Genomic DNA, 17,398 nt, shown 5'->3' on the forward strand with positions numbered 1-17,398 from the left:
TCTGTTCATACAAACCAGAGGACATAGCGATTTCATATAAACAAACTCAACTCTCATGAGAGGTCAATGGAGGAAAATGGAGAAACAAAACTGGGGAATATATGAAATGAAGTGAAAAAACAAAATGACGTCACGTTCTGTGAACAGGCACGTTTTATTTGCAAATTTATCTGTTATTTATACACTTGCTCCTATTAAAGAATCTAAAGCCATAAAGGAGAGAAACTCCACAATTATGTGCTGACATTCTTCCGTTGAAGGATATTGCTCGCAAAATTCTCGAATAATTTTTTTATGTCCCGACCAGTGGTCCACTCGACTTTCACAAACAGTTTCAGCCGTTTCTTTACGAGCTCCTACGAAAAATATTGCAATGACCAAGAACAGGATGAAGAGGAGTAGAGCCATGAATGATATATCCATTGGAATGTCGTTTGAATTTGCCGGTTCATTTATGGGCGTCGAATTTTCCTTCACCCATGACACATATAAATTCTGATCATTGCACTTTCTCATGAAAATTTGGAAGTCTTCCTCACACTCGATCAGCACGAAATTGAAATTCTTATCTGTAATTTCGAAAAAAGAAAAGAATTATTTTGATTCGAGTAGACGCAGTCCGAGTGAAATTACCAGGGAAATTACCCAAAAACTTGACGGTAAGGTCTTCTTGATTTCGGTCAGGATATCGCTGCGATATTTCAGTCTGGAGATATGAAAATTGCTTCAAATCTTTAATCATGAAAATTGACTCGTCGCCATTGCTGATAACATTAACTTTAAAATTTTTTTTTGTTTCATTACTGGTAACGGGTTCACCTAACCAACTTATTTCACTGTCACTACAGTCACGATCAAATACATTTGAATCATTTACAAACATCTTGGATAAAAATTTCGAAAATTTCTTCGTTTTCAACAGTTGTTCTTCCTTTGATGTCCAAATTGATAATGAATGAAGAGGAACCAGTATGTATCTCACGTGTAGCAGCGTCGCAAAATGGATTACATGCCGAATTATGACAGTTCACCGGATGAAAATGAAAAGACATCGAAAGGCGGCCATATTGCTGTGTTTACATTCGAGTGAGCAGAAAAACTTTTACATTCGAAGTTGACATGAGAGGCGAATTCCATCTGTCACCGAACTATGACACTTGACAGTTCAATGCGAAACGAAAATACATGCAACTAAGGCTATATAGGTTTCGTCATACACAGAGAAGCCAACACAATCTCACTTTGAAGTTTTAACGAACAAATTTTTTATAAGTTGCGGTTATGTTTGCTTCTGTGGATGACGGTCGGCTGTTTTCGGCCTGTCAAAATTCGTTTTTACCGTACGACGGAATTGCTGTGTTTACATTGTTATAAGAGTCAAACCACATCAAAACTTTCTCAATGAAAGTATAAACCAGGTATTTGTGTATATGAAATCGCAATGTCTTCCGCTACATACAAAGTTTGACATTCAACCATAACTTGTGTTGACGTTCATTGAACTTTCTGTCGTGAAGTGACAGTTTTGACATTGACATTTTTGACGTTATCATATTTGTCATCTTAAAAATTTGCATAACCTCAACTGAAAACCTAAATTGCACACAAAACTTGTCCTTAAACAATTAATTTTGAATAATAGTACAGTGTTAAAGTAAGCCTTATTGTAATATTTACGATAATATTGTTCAAAATTAATTGCTTAAAGACAAGTTTGTGTGCAGTTCATGTTTTCAGTTGAGGTTATGACGAAGTTTTTTAGATGTCAAAAATGTCAATGTCAAAACTGTTACTTCACGGTAGAAAGTTTCTATTTGGTTTAGCTTTGAGGTTGGAGTTGAAAAGTTGTATAAGAGGAAGAGAATTTTTACCAAAAAAGTAGCCAATTTCAAAGCCGCAAAATTTGAAAGAAACGTCTACTTTCGAAAAATGAGTAAAAAATACATCGTTTCTTCTAGAATCTGTTATTGCTTCTAAAACTCGCCGTTTTTTTTTCTTCTAGAACTCGACGTTTCTTCTAAAATTCACAAAATTTCTTCACCATGTCTGTGAAGTACCTGCGAACTTGAACCTGCGAATTCTACATTATAGTCCAGTCGTTGTGACTATCATTTTATATGCCAAACCTGCCAAAAAAAAATTCGCGGGTTCAAACCTGCGAAAAATAAAATTTGTAGGTTTCAACCTGCGGAAAAAAATTCGCAGGTTTAAATTCGCAGCTTCAAATCTGCCAAAAAACCATCGCAAGACCAAAAGGGAAGTTGGAAGGTTTAGTTAAAAAATCGCAGGTTAAAAATGGAAATTGGTAGATTTGAATGAAATATCGCAGGTTGAAACCTTCGGAAAAAATTCGTACGTGTTCACACATTTGAAAGAATTCGCAGTTAAAACATACGAAAAATAAAATTCGTAGGTTTGAACCTGCGAAAAAAAAATCGCAAGACCAAAAGGAGAGTTTGTTGGTAGCTTCATTGCTACATAATTCTATGAATGTTCTCATCTCACCTCGGTGCACCACGCTTCACCTCGGTGCACCACGCTTCACCTCGGTGCACCACGCTTCACCTCGGTGCACCGCGCTTCACCTCGGTGCACCACGCTTCACCTCGGTGCGCCACGCTTCATCTCGGTGCACCACGCTTCACCTCGTTGCACTACGGGTCACCTCGGTGCACCAAGGACTACCCGATGAATCAGTGGACCGAACCCGCTAGGGTGTCTTTCTAAAACGACAGGTCAACGAAAAAGTTCTCCGAATGCGCCCCAAGATACGGTGTGGCAGACTTCTTTACTTTAAACACAGTGGTACCTCGGCCTCCGATTTGTCAGTGGAACACACCTTCAAGGATGTCTTTCAAAAACAACACAGCCGTCGAACAGTAAGGAGCCGTCCACGCCAAAGACAAACAAGGCATCAGAACAGTCGGAGCGTTTGCTGCGACTTAGCCCCGTACAACCCGTAATCGTATTTCGTCAGCAACCATAATACGTCCGTAGCCCTAATAAGCCCGGAACCCTAATACGTCTACAACCCTCTAATGCGTCTGTTACCAAAATGCAAGTCAAGTTGGGCATTGTCAAATTTACTGAAACTGTTCATTTTTAAAATTGCGCATAGCGCAATTACGAAAGCCCGTACGAAGTACCTCTCAAATAAAACCAACAATTTACGACATTATTTTAGAAACCCAAAATTTTTTGCCAACTTTCCATTGGGTATTCAATTACCTCTCAAATGAAACAAAAACTAGCAAAATCGGATGAGATTTATTCGATTTATGTGCAAAAAACACTTAGGGCCGAGTAGCGGCCTTAGTCCAAGGGCCCAAATTTGAAACTTTTTTCGCCACGTTCTTTTCGGTATTCAATTACCTTCCATAAAAAACTAAATCTAGCAAAATCGGATGAGATTTACTCGATTTATGTGCAAAAAACACTTGGGGCCGAGTAGCGGCCTTAGTCCAAGGGCCCAAATTTGAAACTTTTTTTGCCGTCATTCTATTAGGCATTCAATTATCTCTCAAATGAAACAAAATCTAGCAAAATCGGATGAGATTTACTCGATTTATGCGCAGAAAACACTTAGGGCCGAGTAACGACCTTTGAGCCCTCCCAACAAGCCCGCGTTGCATCTTACCCAAAAACAATGTTCAGCATTTTTGTTCTACTCGTCAATACATTTGATATATCACAAGCAGCTATTGCGTGCGTATTTCGGTAGATATCGTCGAAAGACTGAAAAACACCTATAGGGCCCTAGCTCTGGAAGGGCCGACCCTACCATGCCCATTTTCGAACTTGACCTTACTTTTGTCGATATCAATCGGGGACAAAAAGAATTTTGAAAAAAGGTTGTGATTTACTCAAGCTAGAGGGGTCACGGACGGACGGACGGACATTTTTTTTATTACGGATTCGTCATCTATGAACATAACCAAATGCTTTGCCCTTACTGTCTGCTTCCAATTCGACGTGTTACAAACGGCATATTAGAGAACTTTAGCAAATCACACAATAACGACAAAACCAATAATTTCCAACAATAACGAAAACGATATTGACATGGAAAAATTTTATCATTGTGAATGAGGCGGGATGGGTAAATATGTTCACAAATCATAAGCTTATAACTAGCATATTAGGTTCACATTAAGCGTCATCAGTACCAGCCCAGACCTGTCAAAAGTTCCCACAGATTTTGAAAATTTTTGTTGTACATTTTTTACAACATCTATCAATGAATCTAATGAATCTAGACATTCCCCGAAAGTAGTTGAACTCAGCTTTATAATGAGCCCACTCTCACCCGGAACGATCGCCAAAAAATTAGGTTAAAAACACCCTTTTTCCATCTTCGGATATCTTCAGCCAGGAACCAAGTGTAGCTCGAGACTGTGTGATGCCTGTTTTGAGGTCTACTGGCAAAGACCTTTCAAACCATGTGTATATTCATCCCAGACGAAATAATAGCACTTTTTCACTGCTAAACTGCTATTATTTCACCTAGGTAGATACATTTTTTAAAGCTGAATATCTGCTTTTAAGATAGTTGTCCGGTGCACAAATTATATTTTTCTACTTCAATTTAATTTCTGTTAAAGTACTTCATAAGTATTTTGAATTCTGCCACCACATAACACACCATGATTTGTGAACATATTTACCCATCCCGCCTCATTCACAATGATAAAATTTTTCCGTGTCAATATCGTTTTCGTTATTGTTGGAAATTATTGGTTTTGTCGTTATTGTGTGATTTGCTAACGTTCTCTATTAATCTTATAAGCCCCCAGTACTTCGTACGGGGCTAAAAATGACACAGACTAATTATTAGACGATGCGAGAAAAAAAATAACTCCTAAGTTACTGACACCGTTCCGGCGCCCGGCTCGCATTGCGGCCCTCCGCTTCGCTCCGGGACAATGGGCCGGATCGCTCGGCATGTTAAAACGCTTTTTATAGGCAATGGAAATTGGCATCCATTTCGTAATAAGATGACTTCTGTATGGTCGAATTATACTCCATTACGTTACATTTCGTTAAAGGATGAATTCCCTGGGAACCAACAACACGCTTTTGCGGGGAGAAGAAAGTTAGGAATTGAGTTGGTTTTTTTCGCAGGTTTGAACCTGCAAATTTTGTGTTTTTGTTTTTCTCAGATTTGAACGAGCGATTTTTTCGCAGGTTCAAACCTGCGAATTTGGAACGTATGAATTTTTATCCAAAACTCCCAATTTCACTATGGTTTTTAGTAGGTTCAAAGCTGCGAATTTTTTTTCGCTGTTTCAAACCTGCGAATTTTTTATTTCGCAGTTTCTAACCTGCGAATTTTTTGCAATTCCTAAAATCACTAAAAAGTCATGTAAAATGATCGTCGTAACGACCGGACTATAATGTAGAATTCGCAGGTTCAAGTTCGCAGGTACTTCACAGACATCAGGACACCGGGGTTTTAAATCTAATTTGATGAAAATTCAATTGTCAAGTGAGATTTTATTGTAAAAAAACCAAGTGTCTCAGAAGTTGAAAGTTTGCCAAATTATCAAGCCAATACCCTCAGAGCATATATTTTTGTCATCGTCGTCGATTACTGAAAAAGTTACCACAATTACTCATAAAAGTCTGTTTCTGAAAGGTTAATATGTCCGAACATATGATCGATTTATTGGAAGTCACACTTCCCGCAACACAATTCAAAAAAGCCATTTTGAAGAAAATTTTCAGAATTTTCTTCATCTTCAACATTCGCCTGTATGGAGGCTATGTTTACATTGTTATAAGAGCCAAACCACATCAAAACTTTCTCAATGAAAGTATAAACCAGGCATGGTCTGTTCATACAAACCAGAGGACATAGCGATTTCATATAAACAAACTCAACTCTCATGAGAGGTCAATGGAGGAAAATGGAGAAACAAAACTGGGGAATATATGAAATGAAGTGAAAAAACAAAATGACGTCACGTTCTGTGAACAGGCACGTTTTATTTGCAAATTTATCTGTTATTTATACACTTGCTCCTATTAAAGAATCTAAAGCCATAAAGGAGAGAAACTCCACAATTATGTGCTGACATTCTTCCGTTGAAGGATATTGCTCGCAAAATTCTCGAATAATTTTTTTATGTCCCGACCAGTGGTCCACTCGACTTTCACAAACAGTTTCAGCCGTTTCTTTACGAGCTCCTACGAAAAATATTGCAATGACCAAGAACAGGATGAAGAGGAGTAGAGCCATGAATGATATATCCATTGGAATGTCGTTTGAATTTGCCGGTTCATTTATGGGCGTCGAATTTTCCTTCACCCATGACACATATAAATTCTGATCATTGCACTTTCTCATGAAAATTTGGAAGTCTTCCTCACACTCGATCAGCACGAAATTGAAATTCTTATCTGTAATTTCGAAAAAAGAAAAGAATTATTTTGATTCGAGTAGACGCAGTCCGAGTGAAATTACCAGGGAAATTACCCAAAAACTTGACGGTAAGGTCTTCTTGATTTCGGTCAGGATATCGCTGCGATATTTCAGTCTGGAGATATGAAAATTGCTTCAAATCTTTAATCATGAAAATTGACTCGTCGCCATTGCTGATAACATTAACTTTAAAATAGTTTTTTGTTTCATTACTGGTAACGGGTTCACCTAACCAACTTATTTCACTGTCACTACCGTCACGATCAAATACATTTGAATCATTTACAAACATCTTGGATAAAAATTTCGAAAATTTCTTCGTTTTCAACAGTTGTTCTTCCTTTGATGTCCAAATTGATAATGAATGAAGAGGAACCAGTATGTATCTCACGTGTAGCAGCGTCGCAAAATGGATTACATGCCGAATTATGACAGTTCACCGGATGAAAATGAAAAGACATCGAAAGGCGGCCATATTGCTGTGTTTACATTCGAGTGAGCAGAAAAACTTTTACATTCGAAGTTGACATGAGAGGCGAATTCCATCTGTCACCGAACTATGACACTTGACAGTTCAATGCGAAACGAAAATACATGCAACTAAGGCTATATAGGTTTCGTCATACACAGAGAAGCCAACACAATCTCACTTTGAAGTTTTAACGAACAAATTTTTTATAAGTTGCGGTTATGTTTGCTTCTGTGGATGACGGTCGGCTGTTTTCGGCCTGTCAAAATTCGTTTTTATCGTACGACGGAATTGCTGTGTTTACATTGTTATAAGAGTCAAACCACATCAAAACTTTCATTGTCCTGAAATTTCGACGACATGAGTATCGGCGACTTCCTGAAGAAACGGCGAGTAGTCGCCGTTTCTTCAGGAAGTCGCTGTTTCTTCAGGAAGTCACCGTTTCTTCAGGAACTCGCCGTTTCTTCTCGTCGTTTCTTCAGAAAGTCACAGTTTCTTCAGGATGTCGCCGTTTTATGTAAAAAGCGGTGACTTTCTGTGAAAACGATGACTTCTTGAACAAACGACGAGAAGAAACGGTGAATTCATAAGAAATAACAAGTTCCTGAAGAAACGGCGACGGAAGGTTCTAATCGTTTTTTCAGGAAATTACCATTTCTTCTCATCGTTTCTTCGGGAAGTCAACGTTTCTTCATAAGGCCAAAAACCAAATTCTATCGTCTCTATACATGAAGTGCAAATTCTATCGTCTCTATACAGAAAGTCGATAATAAGCGATTTGGCGGTATCTTTTTGGCAGTAACTTTTTGGTTGTTGAATAGTATTGCTGTAATAATCTTTCTGTATTGAATACCAACCATAAGGAAGTAATCCCTTTCTGTTTTGTGCTTTACTGCCTTTTTCTTAATTTTACAAACATTTTTATATGGAGAAATCAAAAAACTCAAGTACAACACAGAAACATATCGCTCGGCGTCTTAAAACACTTTTATGTGACTAATTATGACACGATGCGAGAGAAAAAAAAATAACTCCTAAGTTACTGACACCGTTCCGGCGCCCGGCTCGCATTGCGGCCCTCCGCTTCGCTCCGGGGCAATGAGCCGGATCGCTCGGCGTGTTAAAACGCTGTTTATGTACAATGAAAATTCGTAAAGGGATTACTTCCTTATGGTTGGTATTCAATACAGAAAGATTATTACAGCAATACTATTCAACAACCAAAAAGTTACTGCCAAAAAGATACCGCCAAATCGCTTATTATCGACTTTCTGTATAGAGACGATAGAATTTGCACTTCATGTATAGAGACGATAGAATTTGGTTTTTGGCCTTATGAAGAAACGTTGACTTCCCGAAGAAACGATGAGAAGAAATGGTAATTTCCTGAAAAAACGATTAGAACCTTCCGTCGCCGTTTCTTCAGGAACTTGTTATTTCTTATGAATTCACCGTTTCTTCTCGTCGTTTGTTCAAGAAGTCATCGTTTTCACAGAAAGTCACCGCTTTTTACATAAAACGGCGACATCCTGAAGAAACTGTGACTTTCTGAAGAAACGACGAGAAGAAACGGCGAGTTCCTGAAGAAACGGTGACTTCCTGAAGAAACAGCGACTTCCTGAAGAAACGGCGACTACTCGCCGTTTCTTCAGGAAGTCGCCGATACTCATGTCGTCGAAATTTCAGGACAATCATCATTCTCTCAACGAAAACTGTCAACAAAGTCAACAACGTTCTCACTCGGGTAAAGTACAAAATCGCAACACCGAAGAAATCGAAAGTCGTGTACAGAGCTAAATGTGAGAATTGTCCTGGCAAATACATTGGTCACACTAAACAGAGGCTATAGAATAGAACTTACAAGCACGACCTGGACATTAGAAACGGAAAATTAGAATAATCATCGATGCTAACACAACACGCTCTCATGAACAATCACCAATTCGACTTGGAAAACGTTGAAGTGTTAGAACACTTCGACAAATATTGGCAGAGGATAACTGCAGAGGCTATTCACATTTTGAAAGAACCGGACTCAGTTAATTATAGAAGAGACTGCAACAACATTCACGCATCGTACTCTAATATTTTTAAAAAGCATCCAAATACAAAGTGATTAATGGCAACGCTGCAATTATCTGGACGAAATGAAATCTAGTCAATAATGATCGGACTGGAAGAATAAGAAGTTGAAGTGTCAATAATCTGTTTATCATTTGCAATGACTCTGTGATATATTTTTCATGTTCTCTTTAGTTTTTAAGTAGTTTAAACAGTAATTTAACGAAGTTGTTTGTGATATTTTTGTAGAGTAACTCAAAGTTTTATTTTATACAATTACAGCCTGAAGAAGCTCCCATTAAATGAGCGAAATATTGCGAAAATAAAAATTGTTTTTCTTCTGTGTATGCCGATCACCCATGTCAACAAACCAACAAAAACAAAGAAGTTATCACACATATAGACTGTAGACTGCGTCCAACTTTGCTCTGAAAGAGTTTTTGCCGGGATCGGGATTAGTAAAATGAATAAATTTGCCATCGTTTCTGCGGTTCTTCTTGCTGGTTGGTCCATTCAACTGGTCAACTCTCAACAATGTTTACTAGACGAGTCCCTGTTACAAGAGATTTGAAGTTACGACACAGTTGTTAAGCGAATCATTGACACTGTTCTCAGTGTCACAGCTTGTTTCTAAGCGACTTTCCGGAAATTGCTAACATTATCATTGCATTTTTCGCAGATGACCTTCCGATCAACTAACCGTACACTAATACAATCACGACTGCAACACGCATTGCACGTAATTCATTCGTATTTCACTAATTGTAGACTGAAGGTCAACCCTGAGAAATCGCAATCCATATTTTTCACTCGAAGAAGAAAGCCACAATTCCTACCCAATCAAAAGCTGAATATGAATGGTACTGAGATAGATTGGGTTACACAAGTTAAGTACCTCGATATTATTTTAGACAAGAAACTATTGTTCACCAATCACATTAACAACGTTATCGAAAAAACACAAAAATACATACGAATTTTCTACCCATTCATAAACAGAAAATCCAAGCTTTTTACGAAAACTAAAATTGTTCTATTTAAAGTTGTATTCAGGTCACTGATGCTAAATGTTCCCTTCTATTTTCGAACGAGTTCACTTCGAGCACTCACCAAGATTGAGCTAATAACCGAATTCATTGAATCTAAACAGCCTCGATGAAGCGGGTAACAGTTGCAGTGAAATTCTCATGTTAAAGAAATTTTATTTATGAGAGACAAAACTACTGTCACTGAGGCTTACTGTTTGATGACGTTGAGGAAATGAATTAATGAGACCTCAGGCGTGACGGGATCTTTTAATGGAGATTAAACACCCCTTTAACTTTCTTGAACATCTTTCAACAACTTTGAGGTGGATTTTGTGTAAAATTGACAAAATACGCTGAAAACGTAAATTTCTTCACTTCCAAATGTTTGTCTGGGTGGGTACCCTAATTTCTAGCATGTTATCGCTTCCTTTAAGTCTATAACTGAAAAAAAAAACAGTTTTCGGACACCGACTGCATTTATAAAGTAGATTGTGTAGCACGTCCAAATATTGATACTCCAAGACAGATAGAAAATTTCGTGAGCAGCTAAACAATGCGTCTTAGCTTTATCAGGACAATGGTAATCGAGAAGTCGCTATCAGTTTATTCATTCATATCAACGAGACGTTGTCTCAGTGCTATAGAATAGAGTTGCTGTTTGGCGAATGTATTTCCAGAGACCAATCAATCATCGCACGAGATAAATGTTTCAAAACAGAAGAGGTGATAGCCGCTTAATTGTCCATTATCTGCCAATAAACGTTGCTGATGAGTGTGTAAACGCCAGAGCTAGCACTTAGTGTCAATTCATAATTTCGTCAATTTATCGCAACGGAACAAGTGTCGGTATTGTAGTAAAATGAAGAAATTTGCCATCGTTTTTGCGGCTCTTTTTGCTGGTTGGTCCATTCAACTGGTCAACTCTCAACAATGTTCACTAGACGAGTCCCTATTACAAGAGATTAGAAGTTACGACACAGTTGTTAAGCGAATCATTGACACTGTTGTCAGTGGCAGCTTCAAAGGGAAACTTTTCGATGACACAGCTGCGTTTGTCGATACCGTAGGAGCTAGAGTGGTTGGATCGCCAGGTCTAGACAATGGCATAGATTATATGCTGGACTGGATGACTGAACAGGGGTTCAATGAAGTTCATGGTGAAGCAATTACTACGCCAAATTGGATACGGTAAAATTGTTAAAAATTCGATTTGCTTCGCCCGACTAATTTTCTTATCAAAATTGCAGAGGAAACGAAAAATTAGAAATGCTTCAGCCACGGTATCAATCGCTCAGCATTTTGGGATTCGGAAAATCAGTGGGAACACAACAACCGATCGAGGCAGAAATCATTGTTGTGAAGGATTATGCTGAATTAGAGCAGCGCTCGGACGAGGTCCGTGATTTAGAAGTGTATGTAAGCCAAACGGAAACGGCAAAATTTCTCATTGATTCCAGGTTCCCGGGAAAATTGTCGTTTATGACCACAAATACATCAATTATGGAACCAGTACAATGTACAGATATTCTGGAGCGATTGAAGCTGCGAAACGAGGGGCCGTAGCTGCACTAGTGGCGGCAGTTTCGAATATAGCTATGGGTCTTCCACATACTGGTAGGTAGACTTGTATTTGGATACCGAACCGATCAATATTACAGTTGGATTACATCAGGTCAAATGAGCTATGACGACGATGAAACCATACCACGGATACCTTTGGCATCAATAAGTATCGATAGCGCTCAAATGTTAGGTCGAATGCAGCGAAGAGGTGAATAGTTTAGTATGACCGCTGAAAGTACATTAGTTGTTAATCGATCGTCCGAAAATTAGGAAGTCGCATCGTATTAAGGCTCAGCATGGACGACGTGCTACCAGGAAATATCACGTCCAGAAATACATTCGGCCAATTGACGGGATCCGTCTATCCCGACGAAAAAGTTATTGTTTCAGGACACATTGACAGTTGGGACGTCGGTCAAGGAGCTCAAGATGATGGTGGTGCCGTAGTAATGTCTGCCCTTGTCATAACTTTGCTGAAAAGTTTAGGATTGACTCCCAAGCGAAGTATTCAAGCTGTGGGATGGACGTCGGAGGAAAATGGACTGGTTGGCGTTCAACGATACATCGAACAGCATATCGAGGAAATTAATGCCGGAAAAATTGCTGCAGCCTTTGAATCTGACGGCGGATTGTTTGTGCCGACTGGTTACAGTTTTGCGGGAACCGATCATGGAGCATGCGTCGTTCAAGAGATTATGACATTGTTCCAGCACACAAATTTCACTCGTTTCAGCCGAGGCAACCGAGTCGGATCTGACGTTGCATATTTATCCGATTTGTCCGTGCCTACTTTCAATTTCCAAACTGGTGGCGACAAATATTTCTGGTATCACCATGCCGAGTCGGACACAATGACAGCAATGGATGCAGATGAGTTGGATGAATGTCTGGCCGTTTATGCAGCTAGTGCTTATGTTGTCGCTGATTTGAGTCAGAATTTGATGAGAAGTATTCCGGATCCAAATCCTAACGCTGGTACTCTGACCACACCTGCAACTGTATTTCCAGTCATAATTGTAGCTACTGTGGCATTTTTGCGTCTTTTCGTTGGGTAGATGCCCTGTAGCTCTAAATGAATAGCTAAATGCAGAATGGGGACATGCTACATTAGTGAATCATAAGAAAAATGAAATTTCATTCGTTTCGTCGAAACGGAGTTAGACTGAGGAATCCTTCACCTCATTCTTCTTATAATTTGCAGGTGTGACATGTCCTCTTTCTAACTAAGTTATTCAAATGGTAGAACGCTATGCCGACGATTTTTAATAAATAAAACGAAAAGGAGAGAATTAGTGGCCAGTCGCTCGTTTCAATTTTTTTCGATCACAAATGATTGCATTTAGAAGATCAAAAGACCGACTCGCTTGCAGTACCATCACTGATTTTCTCAGGTGTGACTAGAATAATTCCCATAATCTGTTGCATCTTGCAATCTTGCATGCTCTTTTAGAATCAAGTTTCTTTTGGCTCATGTCAGGAGGCTGATGCCGTCTTGATAGCGTAATATCAACAATAATCTGTTATGTATCTTGTAAGCCCTAAAAGATTCTTATATTAGCATACCTTATTCATGCCTAAAAAGACATTTTCTGAAAAAACGGTAACTGTTCGAAAAAATTCTAAATCGCTTTTTATAACAATTTATAGCAGTTGAACACACCTTTCCGACTTTCTTCTAGCTATGGCCCTGGGGGCTTACATTCCATTCAGTTTTAATATCGAAGCGTTTCAATAAAAAAAATAAAAAAAATTATTTACCATTCTATCAATACAACAGTTCGCCGGTACTTCATTTATTGGACATTTAATAATTCAAGATAAAATAGTTTATGGGTTTATGAATGACTTTGCTACGCTAGCGTCGTTGCCTTCCATTCAGGTCAATTCATTATGCGAATTGATTTTGAACCCTTTCTTGATTTATTTATAAAATTGCAACTAGTAAACTCTGTCACTGCATAATCTGTTACTTCTGTTGTTTAAAGTATGGCCCACTGTTTCTCATACCAAATCTTTTACTTCATTTATTTTAACATTCATTTTGCTATAAGCACTGTACGCAGCGTTTATTTTTGTTGTCATTATCCATAATAAACGACTGACCGGCTTTCGCTTCTCTGAGTGTCTAAGCAGTTTTTATTTTAATTCCATGACAATTAAAATGGAAATCAGGGCACAAAGGCTTTATCGAATCTGTCTAGCAAGAATCGACACTTTATCATTGCAGAAGGTCGAACTGAAGTGTGATGATAATTATTATAAGATTACTAATTTGGCATTAAAGAATCGAACTTACCAATGAGGTTTCCAGGCAAATTTTGATTAAAGTTTTTTCGTTTTTTCTTTGTTTAATACAGTAGGTCAATTTTCCATCATCGGCAAGTTCAATAGAAAACTTGCTAGTAGCCCGAGTTGTCGGTATTTTAGGGGTTCTCCTTCTGAATTCACGAATAATCGAATTGGCAACAAAATGGTCCTAAGGCTAGTTTCTTTCAAGGAACTTTTTACAAAACAATTGGGCCAAATGGGCAAATGCCCGGGGCGCCCGAAGTGGAGCAGAAGAAAATGGCGCCCGAGGTCCTTAAAAAAAATTTAGCTTTACTAAATTGGCGCACCAACTTATTATTTCTCTATGAGATAGTGAGATAGTGGGTGGGAATTCTTTTCATAATTTTTACAGTGACCGTACGAGTAAAACATTAAATGGATAAGCACAAAAAACACCTTTCTTCAGGTCCTTCAAATTATCTACTCTGACGTCAGTTAGAGATGTACCTAATGACTAGACGACTATGTTCAATTGTTATAAACTTTTATGATCACTTGAAACCACTTGTAACCCAACAAGTAACGAACATCAGTTTCATTAATACGCCGATTGCGATTGGTTTACTCGTCCGAAAGTATAATAAAAATGGCGAATTTCTCAGCCATTTTCGCACTGCTTCTCGCAGGATGCTCTATTCAATCGGCAAACTCCCAATGCGCCTTAGATGCACCCCTTGTGCAAGAGATCAAAAACTATGAAGCCAGGGTTAGACGAATCGTCGATACTGTCCTCAGCGGAAGTTTTAAAGGGAAACTTTTCAACGATACAGCCGAATTCGTTGATACCGTTGGGTCTAGAGTGGTTGGATCGCAGGGCTTAGACAAAGGCATAGATTATATGCTGAACTGGATGAGTCAACAGGGTTTTGACGATGTGCATGGCGAAGAGATTATTACCCCGAATTGGATACGGTAAATAAAATTTAACCAGGCAGATCGGAACGGTAAGATGCATTCATGACACCACCATTTTCAGAGTCAATGAATCTTTGGAGATGATTGAACCGAGGTATCAAAAGCTTAGTATCTTAGGATATGGCAGATCCGTTTCAACGTCAGGACCATTAACTGCTGAAATTATAGTCGTTAGAGACTACACTGAGTTGGAACAGCGAGCTGATGAGGTATGAATCAAGATTGTTTTCAAAAATTTTTGTGATAATGAACTAGCGGTTTAGTTCACGGTCGAAAATCAGTTAAGGTCGAAAATCGGGTTAGTCCGAAAATCAGTTGAGGTGGAAAATCAGTTGCAAAATCAGTTTTCATATAATTAGATCGTAAGGACAGTCATCTTTGAGCCCGTTGCTACATACAGTATTTCATGCAGGTGCGCGGAAAGATAGTCGTCTATGACCACACCTTTGTCACTTACTCGTACAGCACACTGTACAGAAATTCTGGAGCTATAGAGGCAGCGAAGCGAGGTGCTGTTGCCGTACTTGTAGCGGCCGTTTCAAATGCGGCAATGGATTTACCACACACCGGTGGAATGGCGTATTCTAGGTAAAATCGCGTTATGTTCAACGTTTCGAGACGTTCATAAGTTCAATGATCTTCTAGTGATGAAACCATCCCAAAGATACCAATGGCATCCATAAGTGTGGACAGTGCTCGAATGTTGGGGCGTATGCACCGAAGAGGCAAGAGCGAAATAAGTTATTGCGAACGGGTTCCGTTGCTTATCGATTTAAATTTTCAATAGGAAACCCAATACGACTAAGGCTTTACATGGAAAACGTACACCCCGGAAACACAGTTTCGCGGAACACGTTCGGTCAATTGACTGGATCCGTCTTTCCCGACGAAAAAGTTATCATTTCAGGACATATTGACAGTTGGGACGTTGGCCAAGGAGCTCAAGATGATGGCGGTGCCGTCGTAATGGCTGCCCTTGTAATAAGTTTGTTGAAACATTTAGAACTGACTCCAAGGCGAAGCATTCAAGCGGTGGGATGGACATCGGAAGAAAATGGACTCGTTGGAATTCAACGTTACATCGATCAACATCTGGACGAAATCAATGCCGGCCAAATTGCCGCAGCTTTCGAATCTGACAGCGGTTTATTCGTTCCACTTGGATACGATTTTGCTGGTACCGATCTGGGTGCCTGTATCGTCCAAGAGATTTTGAAATTGTTTGACGCATACAATTTTACCAGATTTGAGAGAGGCACCAGAGTCGGTTCGGATATCAGTTACTTATCCGATCGAAATGTACCAACCTTTAACTTCGTCACGGACAACGAAAAATATTTTTGGTACCATCATGCCGAATCGGACACAATGTCTGCAATGGACACCGATGAATTGGATCAATGTCTGGCCGTTTATGCAGCTAGTGTGTATGTCATTGCTGACTTAAGTCAAAATTTAATAAGTCGTGCGGATACATCAGATCCGAATGCAGCCAATCTTACAACTTCAGCGGTTATCTTTCCGATTGTTTCACTTTTAGTTACTTTTATGAAATACGCTCTGTACACATGAGGTGACGTGTAGATCCATTTTTCGTTCAATAAATGTTTCGTAAATATTAGCGAAGAGGTCGGTCAAAGCACTGTCAAGCACCGAAGCATAATGGCTATCAATTTTTTTTTTAATGGTCAACAGGTGTGTTTTTGGCCTTCTAATTGAGTGATGTCAAAGACAGCTTCGGTGCTTGACAGTGATTTGGGTCGGTCGACAATTCTTTATTCAAATGCACCTGTGGGTGTGCCCACATAAGGGCGGTAAATTAAAGATGAGTACCATTGCATCTACCTAACTTAAACCGGTTGGATGACGGGTCAATCGAGTGGTTTTTCTTGTTAATGAGTTTCAACATTTTTTGCTGTTTCTCTATGTTTCTGGTTTTTGAGTGAAATGAAGAAGAAATTTTGCGATGATTGAGATGTAACCATACGATAAATAAATAATCAAGTGAATGAATGAATGAATGAATGAATAATAATTTTATTCTCTACTATTCGCTAGCCGAGTACAAGGCTATAAGTATATCAAAGATATAAACATAAATAAATTCAATAAATCAAATTAAGCGTAAGAAATTAATCATTTAAATGCAAGAAAAAGGATCACAAAGCAAAAAGATAAGGAGAAACATAAACAAGCAACGAAAATCAATAACAATCAAAAGTCCACCAAGGTGGTATGCACTGTCAAATGACCTAGTTATCAAATTGAATCACCAGAAAGGTGCACGGTGGGGTCGCGACACCGCCTCTGATTTTTTTTGCATGTACTTATTAAGGGACTCGAGTACTATACAGAACCACATTCAGTTCGCGGATCCATCCATCCGTTTCAGAGATCCGGCACTCATGGCCGTGCGGGACGGACGAGTCAATATGAATACAGATTGTTATTGCAACGGATAGAGAGACTCATTCTAAGCTAATTCGTATTGAAATAGCTTCCCTTGACAACTTGACCACGTAGCTACAGCCAGCTAAAGTCGAAAATTCGACATCTTTGAATGAAAGACAACGAAAGTTTGAAACTCTTTGAATGGCGATATTGGTAGAGGAT

The 17,398-nt window shown here is 38.9% G+C and overlaps 4 protein-coding genes across 7 annotated transcripts; 2 read left to right on the forward strand and 2 right to left on the reverse strand.

Moving 5' to 3' along the window:
* Positions 1–135: 135 nt before the first annotated feature.
* On the reverse strand, positions 136–1,052 carry LOC119075354. 2 transcript variants are annotated; one of them, XM_037181786.1, is made up of 2 exons: positions 646–1,052; positions 136–569 (listed from the first exon to the last, which is right to left on the reverse strand). In XM_037181786.1, the coding sequence occupies exons 1-2, from the start codon at positions 881–883 to the stop codon at positions 178–180; spliced, it is 630 nt and encodes a 209-aa protein (XP_037037681.1). In that variant the 5' UTR covers positions 884–1,052; the 3' UTR covers positions 136–177. The 2 variants fall into 2 exon arrangements, with proteins under 2 accessions (XP_037037681.1, XP_037037679.1); XM_037181784.1 differs by having other exon boundaries at positions 634–1,052.
* Positions 1,053–5,961: 4,909 nt separating this feature from the next.
* Positions 5,962–6,877, reverse strand: LOC119075353. Of its 2 annotated transcripts, none has more exons than XM_037181783.1 (2): positions 6,476–6,877; positions 5,962–6,399 (listed from the first exon to the last, which is right to left on the reverse strand). In XM_037181783.1, the coding sequence occupies exons 1-2, from the start codon at positions 6,711–6,713 to the stop codon at positions 6,008–6,010; spliced, it is 630 nt and encodes a 209-aa protein (XP_037037678.1). In that variant the 5' UTR covers positions 6,714–6,877; the 3' UTR covers positions 5,962–6,007. The 2 variants fall into 2 exon arrangements, with proteins under 2 accessions (XP_037037678.1, XP_037037677.1); XM_037181782.1 differs by having other exon boundaries at positions 6,464–6,877.
* A 3,776-nt stretch (positions 6,878–10,653) lies between these two features.
* Positions 10,654–12,837, forward strand: LOC119075323 (carboxypeptidase Q-like). 2 transcript variants are annotated; one of them, XM_037181746.1, is made up of 6 exons: positions 10,668–10,757; positions 10,789–11,167; positions 11,227–11,374; positions 11,437–11,593; positions 11,652–11,750; positions 11,813–12,837. In XM_037181746.1, exons 1-6 carry the CDS (start codon positions 10,748–10,750, stop codon positions 12,595–12,597), a joined length of 1,578 nt encoding a protein of 525 aa, XP_037037641.1. In that variant the 5' UTR covers positions 10,668–10,747; the 3' UTR covers positions 12,598–12,837. The 2 variants fall into 2 exon arrangements, with proteins under 2 accessions (XP_037037642.1, XP_037037641.1); XM_037181747.1 differs by having other exon boundaries at positions 10,654–11,167.
* Positions 12,838–14,386: 1,549 nt separating this feature from the next.
* Positions 14,387–16,411, forward strand: LOC119075327 (carboxypeptidase Q-like). The gene is made up of 5 exons (XM_037181751.1): positions 14,387–14,782; positions 14,847–14,994; positions 15,198–15,373; positions 15,431–15,510; positions 15,573–16,411. Exons 1-5 carry the CDS (start codon positions 14,457–14,459, stop codon positions 16,355–16,357), a joined length of 1,515 nt encoding a protein of 504 aa, XP_037037646.1. The 5' UTR covers positions 14,387–14,456; the 3' UTR covers positions 16,358–16,411.
* The last annotated feature ends 987 nt before the right edge of the window (positions 16,412–17,398 follow it).

This window comes from Bradysia coprophila, unplaced genomic scaffold, assembly GCF_014529535.1.
Source record: "Bradysia coprophila strain Holo2 unplaced genomic scaffold, BU_Bcop_v1 contig_200, whole genome shotgun sequence".
NCBI classification, from domain to species: Eukaryota; Metazoa; Arthropoda; class Insecta; order Diptera; family Sciaridae; genus Bradysia; species Bradysia coprophila.

Excerpts from the sequence above, each read along its gene's own strand:
- LOC119075354 (XM_037181784.1), bottom strand. The coding sequence starts at position 883 with ATGTTTGTAAATGATTCAAATGTATTTGATCGTGACTGTAGTGACAGT. Across the intron at positions 570-633 it reads GTTTTTGGGTAATTTCCCTG|ATAAGAATTTCAATTTCGTG; the intron begins GTAATTTCACTC and ends TCGAAATTACAG.
- LOC119075353 (XM_037181782.1), bottom strand. The coding sequence starts at position 6,713 with ATGTTTGTAAATGATTCAAATGTATTTGATCGTGACGGTAGTGACAGT. Across the intron at positions 6,400-6,463 it reads GTTTTTGGGTAATTTCCCTG|ATAAGAATTTCAATTTCGTG; the intron begins GTAATTTCACTC and ends TCGAAATTACAG.
- LOC119075323 (XM_037181746.1), top strand. Across the intron at positions 11,168-11,226 it reads ACTACGCCAAATTGGATACG|AGGAAACGAAAAATTAGAAA; the intron begins GTAAAATTGTTA and ends TCAAAATTGCAG. Across the intron at positions 11,594-11,651 it reads TATGGGTCTTCCACATACTG|GTCAAATGAGCTATGACGAC; the intron begins GTAGGTAGACTT and ends GGATTACATCAG.
- LOC119075327 (XM_037181751.1), top strand. The coding sequence starts at position 14,457 with ATGGCGAATTTCTCAGCCATTTTCGCACTGCTTCTCGCAGGATGCTCT. Across the intron at positions 15,374-15,430 it reads GGTGGAATGGCGTATTCTAG|TGATGAAACCATCCCAAAGA; the intron begins GTAAAATCGCGT and ends ATGATCTTCTAG. Across the intron at positions 15,511-15,572 it reads GGGGCGTATGCACCGAAGAG|GAAACCCAATACGACTAAGG; the intron begins GCAAGAGCGAAA and ends AATTTTCAATAG.